General features: G+C 43.1%; 1 protein-coding gene across 1 annotated transcript; it reads right to left on the reverse strand.

The window, feature by feature from the left end:
- Positions 1-12,330: 12,330 nt before the first annotated feature.
- On the reverse strand, positions 12,331-17,209 carry oacyl (O-acyltransferase like; the record flags this gene model as incomplete). The annotated part of the gene is made up of 15 exons (XM_080017630.1): positions 12,331-12,640; positions 12,745-12,887; positions 12,968-13,154; positions 13,280-13,403; positions 13,570-13,680; positions 13,832-13,911; positions 14,002-14,167; positions 14,276-14,377; positions 14,469-14,571; positions 14,688-14,864; positions 15,112-15,362; positions 15,447-15,582; positions 15,701-15,779; positions 16,402-16,535; positions 17,053-17,209. 15 exons carry the CDS (start codon positions 17,207-17,209, stop codon positions 12,536-12,538), a joined length of 2,055 nt encoding a protein of 684 aa, XP_079873756.1. The 3' UTR covers positions 12,331-12,535.
- Positions 17,210-17,392: the final 183 nt, after the last annotated feature.

Below are 17,392 nucleotides of genomic sequence, written 5' to 3' on the forward strand. Positions count from 1 at the left end.
TTGAATGTTGATTGCACATTGCAATGGCTTAAGAATCATGACACCACCGCGTTGAGACTGGTTCCCTCTATGTCATTTTGGATTCGGGATGCCACCGGGTACGTCCTCCCGGGAAAATTATGGATTTACAGCAGTGCATCACAGGAAGTGGGTCAGCCAATGCACAACCATTAGCCAAAATTCCGGAGGGTGGAGCAATCTACACCAGGTAGATCATAAACCCTTGAACATAAAAACGACTCATTGGCCAGTCCTGCTGTATTGCAGCAACGAGCCGAAGCAGTCAGTGTGGCGTCTATGTGTATACTGTGTGTCTATGATTGCGCCACCAAAAAAAGTACAATTGAATGAAAATTGTGGAAATTTAAATTGACCTCTTCGGTGAACATGCTTCTTTCTTCTCGTCTGGTCTGAGCGGCACCACAGATGATGGAGCTGGGTCCAATATGGATTGGATTTCTGTCCAAAGGTGACACAATGTTAAACTGTGCTCAATTAGGCCACTGTTGTGCCATGTCAGTGGCTTCCTGGAGACAGAGCCGCTGAGGTGAAGTAAACGCAGAGTATTGGGTTACGACAAAATTTGCAAAGAAATTGAATTTAAAGTCTTACCTTTTTTTGTGGCTTGAATATTTATTTTCTCATTTTTAAGTGAACAAACCTTTGGAATGCAATTTGAAATGCATGCATCTCAAATTCCATTCAAATGCATGTCAACCAACTTATGTGTTATCATTATTTAATTATTACGCTAATAGTGATACAAAAAAATACATAAACAAACAACCCTGATAGTAATTACCCAAAATGACATTTAGGCCTGTTGTTATTAAACAGTTTAATGTGATTACACATGTTGGCCTTGTTGTTGTCAGTGAGTTTTTGTTTGGACGCGGTCCTGTGGAGTCATGTGTGTGAGTAGGCATGTCGCGGCCAGTGTCGTCTTACCAAAGCATGGTGTATTTATAAATACTGTGTTGTTGCTCCATCCATCTCAGCCTGGCGTCTGCCCCCTAACTCTTGCTGCCCCCGCTGATGCAAGGGGGGTTTTCAGGGTTCCAGCAGTCGCCATAGCTGCCAAAGAAAGGACTGGAAATCAAATCTTTTCTCAACAATCCAAAGAAGTAGATAAGAAATTGGAAAAATTGGAAAATATGATATATATATATATATACAGCTGTAGCTGTTTTGGTGGAACAAGGGCGACCAACACAACCTGCCTCATATTGTGTAGCTCCCCCTCGTCCAAAACAGCTCTGACCCGTGGAGGCATGGACTCCACAAGAACTCTGAAGGTGTCCTGTGCTATCTGCACCAAGACGTTCGCAGCAGATCCTTTAAGTCCTGGAAGTTGTGAGGTGGGGCCTCCATGGATCAGGCTTGTTGTTCAAGACAATCCCACAGATGCTCGATTGAATTGAGATCTGGGGAGTTGTCGACACCTTGAACCCTTTGTCATGTCCCTCAAATCATTCCTGAACAATTTTGGCATTGTGGCAGGGCGCATTATCCAGCTGAAAGGGACCCCTGCCAGCAGTTTGTATGACCATGAATGTATACTTAACCTTGTATGTATGTATTGGGAGTATCACGATTCTCAAAAGTCCACGATTCGTTTGACTTTCGATTTTAAGTTCTTTTTTTTTTTTTTTTTTCCCCCTTTTTACAAGTTCATATTTAAACAACACACCCTAACAGTTAAGGGCTTTTAGCAAAATCAGACTTTAGAATAATAAACAATATGTTACTCATTACACTACTTTTAAGTTACTCACCAAAACAACCACAGAAAAACGGATGCTATTTTTGCAGAGCGGAGCGGAACGCTGGTAGTTAAAGGCAAATTACTACCTGCGGCTGCGCAACTCTGATCAGAGCAATCTTCTCCAAACAAAGCAAATAAAAACTCTAGATTTATTTAAGTTACTCCGTTTTCCTGCTGCTGCCCCACTGTGGAGCAGATCGCAGATCGCTCCTGAAAAAAAAATCCCGCAGCAATTCTCACAGCCCCGTGGCAATGGTCCTGCGGCCTGGCATGGTTCGCTAGCCGGTGGTTGGGAACCTGCACTGGTCGGGAATCTGCATTAGTCGACATTCCCTCGGTGATGGTCGGGTTTATTCCTCACTTTCATCGCCACGTCTGGTCAAAGGCGCACTCTATCTTTTACACACAGTGAAACGCCGGAGGAGAGGGAAACGTGCCTCCGCCGACGCAGGCTTTGCCCACCGCGACTGGGAATATTTCTCTCTAATGTGCGTTCACTTTGCAACAAACTGGATGAACTTATGTCAAACTTTATTTTATTTTTTTTGTAATATTCAAATTTTGTTTCCTGCAGCCCAAGTGCCAGGGGGGCGGGTGCAACGTGCGCTGAGGGATGTGACACGGCAGACCCTCCGCGGGGCCGACCACAGCTCTCCCATCTCTGAACCAAATTTCATGAAGGTCGGTTTGGGGCCGGGTGAGCCGCAATCGACTTCCCCCAGCATACACTGCATTTGTTTACCGGCGGATCTTGACCGCCCCAATGTGGCGTGCCATGTCGGACAATATTACCCAAAGAAATACGGGGAGAATCACAAATTTTGATGATTTTGAAGTTAGAAATCAAACGCTCAATTCGATCGATTTTAAATCAGAATCCTGACACCCCTAGTATGTATGTATGTACTGTATGTACTGTATCTATGAATGTTTGATCTTAAATGTATGTGTGATGTTGAATGTATGTTTGACCTTGCATGTATTTCGTTTCTTGAATGTATGTATTTATGTATGGCATTTCATTTATTAATGACCTTGAATGTATGTTTGACCCTGAATATGTTTGAAAATGTATGTACAGTATGTATGTATGTATGTATGTATGTATGTATGTATGTATGTATATACAGTATGTTTGTATGTATGTATGTATGTATGTATGTATGTATGTATGTATGTATATATAGTATGTGTGTATGTATGTATGTATGTATGTATGTATGTATGTATGTATGTATGTATATACAGTATGTATGTATGTATGTATGTATGTATATACAGTATGTATGTATGTATGTATGTATGTATCTATGTATGTATGTAGCGTCGTGTCTACGTTTAGATTTAATAATTAATAATTATCTAATAAGTGTTTAGATAAAAACAAATGTGTTTACTTTGAGTAAATCAAACTTTGAAGCAAATTAATCAATATCATATCTAAAGTTTGCAAGTAATAAATGAAGAGAAAGAGAATAAATGAAGCATTTATTTATTGCTTAAATACTTTCATTTTACATTACATTTAGCAGAATTACTTGCCACTAAAAGGTAAAATAAAGAAGTGGAAAATAAGAGATGAAATAACATGAAATCAATAAAAAACAAACAAGTAAACAATTAACTGGAAAATAAACTAGTCACTGATTTGGCAGCGGTGGGAAGTGTGTCTTTATGAGGTAAGCAAACAACGACGGAAGCCTAAATATAATTCCTCCGTTCTAACCTAAAGAGGTAAACTAATCTCCAACACCAACTCAGCAGAGGATTTACTTGTCACTGTGTTTCCTTCGGGTTTAGCTCCGCTGATGAAGGGGGGGGCTCCGGCGGGGTTGCGTGGAATCCTTCCATGATGCACTTTAGCCGGGGTCGACTGAGGCGCAGGGGTCAACTGAGGCGCAGCGTCGCCGGTGTGGAGAGACGCGAACCGCCTTGTTTTCCAGGATGTCCCTTCGTCCCACGCAGCAACAGGTCGGCTTTCAAGGCAGGTGTTGAAACAGCGTCTAAGTCACGATGCGTCTGACACGCAGGAGTCGTCTGGATCCGCTGGAGTGGGTCGGAGAGTGATCCGGCTGACTGTTTCTTGCACGTAAACATTGGTGGCCTTCTGACGATAAGTACAAAGCTATTATTAGAAAGGTTAGAGTAGATAAAAACTGCAATTCGTAAAATACAAAATAAAACGACGAGTAGACCCAAGAAAAACGTGGAAAAGTTTAGAAGTCGGTACAGGGTGGAAAAAGGTATTTTCTTCAGAGGTGTCAGCACTTTTAATCATATAAGTGACAGGGTGTGTCGCTCAGATCAGATACCTGATCTGGCTTGCAGTGGTTAATTCTTATTTTATACAATTATCTAATTTGATAGTTTGCACGGAATACTCACACCTGCCATCACCATCAATTCATTGACTTAAAACATTGTATACAAACTTTTAACAGTGTTTTCAAGAAAAATATAATATGATAATTAAACAAACATCCCGACATGCTTACACACTGAAGTGATCCACACAAACATTGATTATTGAGTACATGATTTAACAAATTCATACTTATATCAATAATAACAGAAAGCATATCGAGACACAACACTTAATTTGGGTACAACAAACTAACACATGATATCAATAAACTTGGGTGGTGGAAGGGGCCTCTTATCCCCGCCCCTTGATGGCGGTAAAGGTCCACAGTAAAAATAAATTCAAACTACAACTACATAACAACTCCATCTAATATGGTAGAGCCTTTGGACTTTCATCAGTTCGAATAAAAATAATTGCCTATTACAGTTACATTGATTACTGGGTGGTATAATTTATAACTCATGTGGGTCCAGTTGTGTTCTAAAACACAATGCAATGTGGAAACTTTCTAATGGAATGTGAGATTATAACATCCAAGATTTATGAATTCGCTCTGTGAGACTTTACATAAGAGGGACAGCAAGAAAAAGGGGTGGGACAGAGAGAGAGAGAGAGAGAGAGAGAGAGAGAGAAGCTTTGTTCTGAATGTGTTTTATGTATGTTCTTGAGCAAAGTAAAGGAGGAAAGTCTGCACAGAGGATAGTGAGAAATTGCCCTTGCCTTAATTAAACATGACCCATCTTTGGGAAATGGTGTGTATTGGATGTCCATGCACAGATTCAGAGCATTGTCCTTTATCCTGCCCTGCTGGTTAACCTCATATGACAAGAAAACGGTTTGGAGTTTTATACAATCCCACTGACCCCTTACCGGTCACTGAAAGGTTTCCTATCTTGTGAGGATCGGCCAGGATGTGGGAGAGTGTCTTTTTGACAGTTTAATGTTGTAGGCTTGAACAAAAATGTTGATGGTGTATTTTTAGCACAAATGCCTGGTGTTGTGGGCCCCATGGTCATAAACATTTTTCCGTCTGGTGCCCCCAGTTCAGTTCAAAGTGCAGCGTCCTGGACCATCTGACCAGGCCCGGGAAATGGAATCTAGTTTAAGGAGACTGTATGCAAAAATATACGTATGTATGTATGACCCTACCTGTGCATTTGATATTGAATGTATGTTTGACCTTTTATGTATGTTTGACATTGAAATTTATGTTTGACATGTATTTTGAACTTGGAATGTATGTATGTATGTATGACCAAAGTGTATACTTGACCATGTATGTATGTATGTATGCATGGATGTATAACTGCTTTCACACATGCACTGCAACCCTAATTATCTGGACATTACCCGGAGGAGCTGTATGTGTGAACGCAAATGACCAAATCATTTACCCCGGACATTACTTGGACTTTACCCAGCCAGCACCCTAATACAAAGTCTGCGTAATGTCCGATTAAGTGGTATGTGTGAACAGAGCAGGTAATTGTCCAGGTCAGTCACAGCGAGCAAGTGGGCGTGTCACATGTGGATTACGTCTCTATCATGTGCCAGTTATTTACCTTGGTGCGGATCTTCGTGTACGGAGCGTTGCTGCTGCTACTCCGTCCTGCGTTCTTTATTATTCCTTTGCACTCTGTTGTTTATATTGCGGATACGTCAAAATACATGTATCAACGCAAAAAAAGGCCTAACTACTGTTAAGTCTGTAGCCTCATCTGCCATCTTGGGTGTGCTTTAAAACTGCAGTGTCATTGCGTCACGCAATGCCTCCTGCACGCTCTACCCAGGCTCCGCCCCTCATCTTAACCAAACACATTATTTCCAGGTAGTGTAAACGCATTTGACATGGACAGTCTCCAGTTGTCTGCTATAAGTGTGAAAGAATAATTCAGAGTGCATTTGTGAGCAGCTTATGTATGTATGTATGATCTTGAATTAATGTTTGACTTTGAATGTATTTATGATCTTTAATGTATATTTGACCTTGAATACATATTTGACCTTAAATGTATGTGTGGCAGTTGTGCTTACCACATGCCACTCAAATGGGCCCTCCAGCACAGAGACACAGGCGACAGGGTTGTTATCACCAGTTTATTGTACAGAGTGGGCCAGTTGGAATAAGCCCAGGAGCAGACAGACACATATCATGCCAAGGGCTCCCCTCCTGAGTGTGTGTGGCGATGGGGGTTTTACCTGTTGCTTGTTAGACCAACCAACGAGCAACAGGTATGCAGCCACTCTGATAGTAAGGGAGAGTATCATATATTTTTGCATGTTGTTTTTTATACTCTACACATACTTTACACACACTGAACCCACCCATAATGACGGGTAGTCTATTGGGGGAGTTGTTTGGGGGCGAACAGCTATTGTTCCCGCCCATTACTTGCCTCTTTAGTATGAAAAACTTCAGGATTCATGGGCATTTTCAGGGCATTTTCTCTGCTAGAGCAGTTTATGTTTACCAACATTCAAATGAGCATATCTTCTTCACATATTTTTGGATCTCAACATATGACGCATCATTTGAAAGCTTACATCTTGCACTTTCATAATCTGTAAAATTACCAAAATGCCAGTTGCTGTTACATATGTATGTATGTTTGACCTGAATGTATGTATGTCCATGAATGTATACTTGACCATGTATGTATGTATATATGAAAATGTATGTACTGTATGTATGTATGAGGATGTATGTATATATGTATGTATAAGGACCACAAACAGGGACAACCCGGACACAAATCTATTCGTTGCCGACCAACAATTGACAGTGAAAGAACAGAGGTATGTGTAGCGCTACCAACAACACATGGCCATTTTAAAGATCTGTGCACACATTTATTTTGAGTAAAAGTCCAATGCATTGGTTCCAACTTGTATTTATAAGAGCTGTGGGTTGATCTATCTGTGAAAGGCATTTATTGTTATAGTTTGGATTGGTGATGGATTCTGATATAATGGTACAGAATCAAGGTTCTATTGTAAACGAGCCCGCCACGGTTGTAATGCAGACCAATGTGGGCGCGAGCAATGGTGAAGTAGTAACTTCATCTGTCAAACCTTCCATTAATCTGACACAAAAAGCATTAAGTGTTAAACTGGGCAAGCTACAAAAAGCCAGGAAGTCCAAACTAAAGGACAGGACAACTCAAGAGCTATTGCAGGACAGAAGAATGAGATGAAACAGGGAGCCGTCATACAAGTCATACAACCATATGCATTTCTAGATCCAGGTAGTACAGCAACATTTTGTGCAGAAAATCTGATGAGGAAGCTAAATATAACTCAAATAAATAACTCAAATCAGTTTACGAAACATGGGCTCAAAGGCATTAGTTTCCAGCTACATGTTGACAGGTTTGGATATTTCAAGTCTTACCAGGAAACAGTTTTATGATCTACCAAAGGATGCCTTTGAGCATCAATAACATCATCAAATAAGAGGATTTGGCTAAGTGGCCATACCTGGATGGTGTTTGTGTTCCTCACATTCAAGCTGACGTGGAGTTGTTGATAAGTACCAACCTTGGGAGGTAATCAACAGTTATGGAAAATTACCCTATGCCATAAGGACCTATTGGGGTGGGTTATTAATGGTCCCCTTCAAGGATGCAGTGACGAGCAGTGTGAGAGTGACTACCCCACTACTTCTGTTAACAGGATCTCCATAGGAAATTTGGATGAGCTGCTGAAGAATCAGTACAACCATGATTTTAATTAAAAGACATCAGAATACCAAGAGGAGATGTCAACAGATGACGTGAAGTTCATGGAAATCATGAACGATTTGGTCAAGCTTTAAGATGAACACTATAGCTAGAAACTTCCCTTTAATAAAGAAGTGGTCGCTCTACCAAACAATCAATGTGTTGCCTAGCAGCGCATTCTTGGATTGAAGAGGAGGTTTGAGAGAAATGAGAAGTTCCACCAGGATTACATTTAGTCATTTAGCAGACGCTTTTATCCAAAGCGACTTAGAATTGTTCAAACACCGACGAACGCAGCCATCAGGAGCAATTAGGGGTTAAGTGTCTTGCTCAAGGACACTACAGCATGCTAGCAGGAGGAGCCGGGGATCGAACCAGCAACGTTTGGATCACGAGACCACCAGCTCTACCTCCTGAGCTACCCCCCCCTGATTACACAAACTTTCTCATGATGTCATCAGTAAGGGGTATGCTGAACGTGTGCCGCAACATCAGGCGGAACGGTCTTAAGGAAAGGTATGGTATGTTCCAAACAATGAGTGTACCATCCCAAGAAAGGAACTCTTCGTGTTGTATTTGACTGTGGAGCTGAGTCCAAAGGAAAATCTCTCAACAGTCAACTTCTACAAGGCCCTTACCTCGCCCGTTTTTGTTCGGAGTCCCTCACACGATTTAGACAGGAACCTATGGCATTGATGGCTGATGTTCAAGCCATGTTCCGTCAAGTCAAGTTGGCAGAGACAGATATGGATTTTCTTCAGTTGTTGTACACATGACTGTGCATGGATGTGACAGGATGACTGTGCATCTGTTCGGGGCAGTGTCTTCACCTAGTTGTGCTTGTTACGCACTCAGGAAGACTGCAGAAGATAACCACAACAGTTTCCCTGCCGAGGTAATTGACACAGTCAATAGAAACTTGGACATGGACGACTGTCTTAAGAGCTTGCTGTCTGAGGAGGAGACTGTGCAAATGGTCAGGAATTTGACAGCTGTTTCTCATAAGGGAGGCTTTCATTTGACTAAATGGATTAGCGACAACCATGGAGTATTTCTATCCATTCCGGAAGAGAATCTGCATGCGCTGGATATGGACAGAGACCAACTGCCTGTTGAGAGAGCCCTTGGCCTTCACTGGTGTGTCGAGACAGACATTTTCATATTCAAAATGGCACTCAAGGAACAGCCCTATATCAGATTCCACCAACTGTCCAACAATGGTTGAGAGACCTGGAAAGAGTGAGAGCATTTAAGTTTCATAGATGCCTCAAGTCAACTGATTTTGGACAACCCATACGTGGCCAGAACAGATCACTTTTCAGATGCCAGTAAAAGTGGATATGACATATCTAAGAATGCAGAACAACAGCAAATATAGTCATGTCTCTTTCATGCTAGGCAAAGCCAAAGTGGCACCACTAAAGCAAGTGACAATTCCTGGGTTAGAACTCACTGCGGCCGTTCTTGCTGTTCGTGTGGATACGATGCTTAGATCTGAGTCACAGCTTCAACTTGAGAGTTCATGTTTCTGGACTGATCGTACTTCAGTTTTGAAGTACATCAGGAATGAGGACAAGAGATTTCACACCTTTGTGGCAAACAGGATATCTACCATCTGAGGCGCGACCAACATCTCACAGTGGAGGTACGTTCATACCAGCCAAAATCCTGCACGTGTAGCCTCAAGAGGATTGAAGGTGAATCACTTGTCATACCAAAAGAAGATGGATTGATGGCCCAGAGTTTCTGTGGAAAGCTGAAGAAGAGTGGCCAGCTAACAGCTTGGATTCCGACATTGGTGCTGACGACCCGGAGGTCAAAAGGGAGCTCACAACCAATATAGGGATCGTTAAGGATGCACCAAGTGCCACTCGTCAACTTATAACATCCTTTTCTGACTGGAAAAGGTTGAAAAGGTCCGTGCAATGGATCCTGAAAATAAGGAAGACGCTACTGGAGATGAATCAAAAAAGAAAACAAATGAGTCATGATGACATCAATGGCAGCAAAGAGGAACAGCAAATGCAAAGGATTAAGGCTGCATTAGGAGGACAGAGTTTGACTCCAGATGATCTTTCAGAAGCAGAAACATACATTATTCGCTTCACTCAGCAGGTAAGGTTCCACAATGGTTTTGCTTCATTGCCATCCAGAAAATCTGAAGTGAAAAAAGGATCTACAAATTGAACACTGTTCTGGAAGATAGATTGCTTAGAGTCGGAGGGAGATTGAATAAGACAGCCATGCCTGAGGAGACAAAACTTCCAGTCATCCTATCCAAAGACCAACATGTATCCACTCTAAATACTAAAGCCCATTCATGAACAGGTGGACTATGGTGGAAGAAACCACATTCTCTCCAGATTGCAGAGGAAATATTGAAAAACCAGCGCTAATGCAGCAACAAGAAAGATTTCACAACTGTGGCTTCTGCAGGCGCCATAAAGGGATGTTGGGTGAGTAAAAATTGGCTGACTTGCCTAAAGAAAGAATCGTTCCTGGGAATGAAGCAAACCGTTTTTGACCATGTCACCTTGGGTCAGCATGGTTATGAGAAAGCTGAATGGAAAAATGCAATTTGGATATGGGCAATTCTGCTATCTTCCTATGCTATAGGGAACAGCCAATGTTTACACCAAACTGTGAATAAATGGATCGCCAAATCCAAAGATATACAGCGTATTGGCTTATTTTTAGGCCAGAACACGCATCCAAATCAAGTTCACCACTCAGTGGCTTATTTATGTCTTAGTTTTGTGGAAAGCCACTACAGTATGTATGACTTTGAATGTATGTTTGGTCCATGTATGACTCTGAATGTATACTTGACTATGTACAATATGTGTGTATGTACATATATGGCCTTTATGTATGTTTGACCTTGAACATACTGTATGTTTTACGTCGAATGTACGTTTGACCTTGAATGTATTTTGGACCTTGACTGTATGTACTGTATGTATGTATGAGAGTTTGAAAGGCCGCACCCCGAAGGTGTATGTAAGAGATACACCGGCTGAGAACGTGAACATGAATGTGGTGATGTGCTCGCACACCCAGAACGTGTCCGTGGATGTCAGGTGGGTGGGCGGTTCAACTCCCGTCCACCCCTCTAGCTGGGCAACCACATATGACCGTGAATGTATGTTTGACCATGTACAGTATGTATGTATGAAATGTTGAAATGTTGATTGGACCTTGTATGTATGTATGTATGTATGTATGTATGTATGACCTTTAATTTATTTATGACCATGTATGTATGTATGAATGATGATTGAGACGAGACGCTGTTGTAGATGGAGAGTGTTTTGTCTGAAAGCTATGGGGACCATAAAGCTGAAATACCATCCTAAAGCTCATGGGAAGATATAGACATGCAGTGATACTCCATCTGTAATTCTACAACAAGAGCAAGTTCTGAGGTGTTTAATACTTCTGGCCGAACACCCCCATGGGGCGTCATCTGCAGTTGTTGTTCCGATGACTTACCTCTTGACACCACTGAGTCTAATAAAGCTAGGTCGAGTCCAATCATTTCACTCAAGGAACAGGATCTGGATGGAAAATCAGCACTTGAACCTGTGATTGCCTTTGCACAGTTGAGTACGCTCACTGGGGAGATGTTTACCTTTCCTAACCTGGAATTGTACACTGCTGTTTTTTTTTAATCTGATATAGAAAACTTAACTGAGGTACATGATGGAATTGCAGGGGATCAGCAGAAAATGATAACCCTCATTTAGTTTTTTATGTTATCAGTAGATTTCTCAGATTAAACATGAACACATGAACACATTTTGTTTTTGTTACTTCATTTATTTATTTGTTTGTTTGTTTGTTTGTTTGTTTGTTTGTTTATGTGAGTGTTTAGGTGTGTGGAGGGGTCCTCAGCCAAGGCCCAGTACCTCTAAATAAAGTGTTTCAGAACCCCTGGTTTACATTAAATACAATTCACCTCTAGTGGGCGCCATCTTAGAAGGCTTTTGTGCCCTCTCAGTTACTCAGAGCAAAGAATGATTCACTGAACCACTATTATGAGAGTAACAATAACATCGTAATCATGCTTAGGGGTTGGATTTAAAACTCAGCCTAATGAAGGAACATTTCTCTGCGTGATTTACTGACATTTGATTAGTGGAGGGGGCTAATTAAACTATCGAAAAATACATACAACCTGATTCAGTGAAATATTTAATGATGCAGCTAGAATTGTTGCAAGGATCATTGATTGAAGCAATGTAAAGACATTTTTATTACATCTGATTTAAAAACAAACAAATAAATAAATACATTGACTGCAGAAGCAACACGGGAACATAATCTGGAGAAAAGGACTTTCACACAGAGTAGTATTTTTTATTGTACTTACTATAAAATATATGATGCATACATACAGTATATTTGAATTATGTCATTCATTTACCACTTCATTTGCGACTTATGGGGTTTAGGTGCAGAGTAAAATTACTTTTCTTCCATTTTTTTAACAATTCTGGACAAGCAATACTTCGCAATAATTAGTCAATAATCAATTTAGTTCTGAAGTTGTCCTGTGAATCTATTTTATATATACTGTATATATAAAAAATGAGTTGCTTGTTTTTTAATGTCGATTTTTAAATTGTGTTTTGTCTGGGGTACAGGACAAGAGGAACTAGAGTTTGTCGGATCCTGAACTCATCTCTATCCACTGTTTCCGGTTAGGAAGAGGTAGGGTTTCTCCACCAGCACTGTAAGGACGTAGCCCGCCACCAGCGTGAGAAGCAGGTGCCCCATGAACAGGTACATCTGCACGAGAACAGAGGACGGGGATAAGTCACATTGGAAAAGGGCTTTTTTTCAATAACACTGTCTGAAGAAAAAGGTCGATTCTGGTTGTATGAAATGCTCACAAAGTTAAAGTTGGTGAAGTGGATGGGCGTCTCCTGCTTGCCGTTGTAGAGGATGATGAGGACGGGGTGGATCAGGTAGCAGGCGAAACTAATGTTGGAAACGGGAATCCAGGGACGTAGGGACAACAGGCTTTTGATAAAACCTTAACAGAGCGCGGGAAAAACATTAGAAGCACGTGAGATCAGCGTAAGTACTTCGACCCAACGCGAGTTTCCTGTTTACCTCCGTAGCCCTCCTCGCACGCTAGTATGATCCAGGCCACGCCCAGCGCCCACAGGGGTCTGTGCAGTCCCTGGTAGATGGCGTGGGGGACGGACGGATGAGGTGGGACCTTTCGTAAGGTGTACGCCAGTCCTACCAGCACGGCCATTCCTGACAGACAGGTGACCCAGCCCAGAACAGCCTGGCACTGGGAGAGGCAGGGGGGGAGCAGGATGTCCGGATATTACATTTGTTTGGCCTTTCAAAGAGTGTGAAAGTGTTTTACCATACCAGGAACGTTCTGGTGTTGTTTCATATACATTCTTACCGTACCTGGTGCTTTAGAAGCTGATTCCTCTTTGTGGACATGTATATTCCCGCCAGGATCCCTATCAAGTAAGGTCCATATCTGGTGTATGGTTTATTATAGTAATACTGGAAATAGCTCTCATAGGCTCTGGAAGAAGAATAGATAACAATTTAAAAAGAAAAAAGAAAAAGAAAAAAAAACAAACAAGTTAGCAAGCAAACTTTTGGATCCACACTATACATAATGGAAGAGTGGTTCTGTGATGTTTTCTGTGAGGGTTCACTGCATCACGGTGGAGTAGCAGCAGTCTTACAGTGTAGTGGGCTGATGGACTGGAAGCTGCAGCAGTGCAGTTATAACAGCGCTGGCCAGACCCGAAAACAGCAGCAGAAGGATGGACACCGCCACCAGCAGACGTCTGTTCCTATAATGATGTGTATTTATTATGTATATCTTCATATGTATAATAGAACAGAATTGAATGAGCATTTTTATTGATTTGCTTTTTCCAATATTGTGGGTTTTATTGTATAGATAATGAGAGAACAGAATAGAATCGAATAACTTTGTCGTACAGTCTGTAAAGGTATATCATCACAGGAGTGGTTGCATAAAACTGGAAGTCCAGAGACAGGTACCACGTCCACGGAGCACACTGGGGAGAAACAGGCGAACGCGTATGGATCACACATTTCACGGCTGAGCAAAACCCGAGGAGAGTTGCAGAACGAGCGGCTGTACTCACAATGTCAGTGATGGTGAAGAGGTTGTTGACCAACAGCAGGTTGGACCACCAATACTTCTTGCAGTTTGTGACCTCATCCTCAGCTATGAACCAGAAGGCTCCCTGCTGGACGACCGAAAAGAAGCCGATGGCGAGACACACGATGAACAGATGCAGGGGCTGGATCCTAGAGGGAAGAGGAGGTAGAGGTGAGCATTTATTATATACATTATAGAGAAATACATAATGCATAATACAAACATACATAAGGATACCAATGAGTATAATATTGCACCTTTTAAACCTCTTGAAGAGGAAGTTGGCCACCAGTCCCGGGCTCATTTTATCTTCAGCCTTGATTATGGAGGTCAGCAAGGACCTGGCGCTGAGCAGACCCCTGCAACGTACAGGTGAGAACTTACTGAATATTTTGACTGTATATCAAATAAACAAAAAAGTATAAAACTTTCATTCGTTATCCTCCTCACCCCAGGAGAAGGAAGGTGTCCACAGCCAGGTACACCGGCCCGCTGAAGGCAAACACGTAAAGGGGGTTGCTCTCAACAGTCCTCTTCCACACTTTGTCATTGTCTAAAGAAATGGCGACAACATGCTGCTGTCAGTGTGAGCGTCAGTAAGTCGTCGCCAATATGCCGGAACCGAAACATTTGAATGTCGGGCGCCATCTCCCAGCATGGCTACTTCACCCAGGTTGTTCCAGGCGCTGAGCTGCGTGGTGTGGCCGCAGACGATCCAGAGGAGGCTCAGGATGCGGATGCCGTTCACCGAGGAGTAGACTCCTCCCGGCCTGGACGGGGTGCTGCTCAGGACGCCGTGGGTGGTGTTCTGCAGGGAGAAGGCCTGGAGGCACCAGTACACACAGCCTAGAAGAACACACACACACACACACACACACACACACACACACACACACACACACACCGCCGTATAAACACATTTCCCACAAAGTCAAGATTACACTCATAGGTGAACCACCACCAGAAAGTCAGTAATGGGGACCAAATAAAGCAAAAAATACAGGATTGAAGGGTTTATTGCTAGCTCATCCTTAAAATAACAGGTGTAACTGGATGTGTCTACACTATCACATGCATGACCACACACTCGTACCGGTCTCCTCCTCCGAGCTGCTGGGCCTCACTTCGCTCGGCTGTTGGACGGTGTGAACGTTGTTGTTATCGCCTCCGCTGCGGGCGCCATTGGGCATCACGGCCCCATACGCGTTGGCGTTGGCGTTGGCGTTGGCGTTGAGGGCAGAGGACTCCACGCCCGGGTTGACCTCCCTGTGGTGCTGCCACCGTATTATGGCCGTGAACAAGGTGGCCGCCAGCGGCACGGCGACCATCGCGCAGCACACAAACCTGACGGGGGGGAGAAAGGGGATATCGAGGGCGGCTGAAATCGTTTTATCCGTTTTAAAGGAGGTGAGTCTCGGCCGTACTCACAGGCAGGTCACGGCCGACAGGTCCGGGGTGGCGGTGTCGGACACGCACTGGGTCATGAAGATGCCTTGGCTGGACTGAGAGACCAGGATGGACGGTAGGGGAGGAATGAGGGAGGTCTGGCCCATCTGGAACGCCTCTGTCAAAAAAAAACGGCAGAAGTCCGGGTTTGAAGGACGGTTGCTCCGGTCAGGGCCGGGTTCGAGCGGATTGGACGGGAGGAAGAAGAGAAGAAAACAAAAGAAAAAACCACCGACCGTAGACCACGAGCGCCTGTACCTCCTCTTCCTCGCAGGAGTCGGGGACACAAATTCCAACGAAATACTGGATATCATCCTGTGGAAACCGTGGTGATTATTAAAGAAAACTCCCACTGTGTTTATCTGAACAGGCGTTTGTCGGGGATAGGTGACTAAATGAGTTCAACCGATTCAAGATTCAAGAGGTTTATTTGTCACATACATTTACGTACGTTCATACGTTCATACATATGATTATGCACAATTGTTACTAAATCGAACATAACAGCTTACCTAATTCCTACCTAGCAACTAACTGAAACTGATTCCTAAAACGTAATGCAGTTAGTGGATAAAATAATATAAACAAAAAATAAAAAATAAAAATTAAATAAGACTCAAAAAGATAATACAAAGTGGGGGTACAAAATAGAAGGGAATGGAGTCATGTATATGGGATAGGTCATTTGTATGTACAGATATGTGCAATAAAGTGGCATGTGATTTAAGTGAGGTGGTGTGTGTGTGGAGATATACAGTACAGTATACAACATAGCCGAGGCAAGTATATATTTTATTATATTTGAAAAAGATTCTCTACAATGCAACCATAGCATGATAAATTCGTTATACGGGAAAACCTACTTGGCCGAATAAACAGATTCTGTTTCAGATTCTTATTCTGCCGTAGAACATGAATCATCCTTGTGGCTGCTCACCTGCTTGAGGAACACCTGGCAGTACCGTCCGGAGAAGGAGGGGCCACGCACGGAGAGACACTCCTGCAGCGACCCCGGCCGGTTGACGTTTCCTCCCTCCACGTCGCTGCCTATCTTCCCGAAGGCATCGTACACTGCACACACACACACACACACACACACGCGCACACACACTTCAGTAATGGGGTGCTACCCACCACTTTAAGTGGGGGGGGCTCAGGAGGTATAGTGCGTCGTCTAATAAGCGGAAGGTTGCCGGTTCAATACCCGGCTCCTCCTGGTAGCGTGCTGATGTGTCCTTGAGCAAGAGGCTTAAACCCCCTAACTGCTCCCCAGGAGCCTCTATATGGCAGCCCACTGCTCCTAGATGCGACAGCTACTAGGATGGGTAAATGCAGAGAAATTGCAAATTTCCCCGTTCAGGGACTGATCAGGGAATATATAAAATAAGAAAGTGCAAAATATGAAACAAAATGTTGTTGTACTGCTTCCAAGACAATGTTAAAGGATATGACTTTCAAAGCCCAAACAACAGACCCTTGAATATGATTTACGAGACAGAAAGGGAAATCAACCCCAATTTGGAAATATATGATACAATATACAATCTGATCATTTGCATCGGGTAAAATCCCCCTCGACCGTACTTACTCAGAGCGGCGTATTGTTTGGGGCTGTCCTGGCTAATGTCCTGCAGGAAGAGCCTGGTGTCGTGCGAACACCTCTCGGAAACGTTCAAGGCCTGGGTCGTTCCCGGAGCCGCGCTGCCGCCCGCGAGCAGCGCCACGGCCACCCACAGCAGAGCCATCGCGCAAGGAACCGCACCTGTTTTACCGGCCCAGGATCTTTTAAAGAACGGGCCGGGGGACACGTCATGTTCGGCGAAGCTGGGGTGAAATTCCCGTTTCACGGTCTGCGTCGGGAAAAAAAAAAGAAAAAAAAAAAAAAGAAGAAGAAAAACCTTTCACCAATTTGGGATTCACGCACACCT

This window comes from Zeus faber (assembly GCF_960531495.2).
Source record: "Zeus faber genome assembly, chromosome: 17".
Taxonomy (NCBI): Eukaryota; Metazoa; Chordata; class Actinopteri; order Zeiformes; family Zeidae; genus Zeus; species Zeus faber.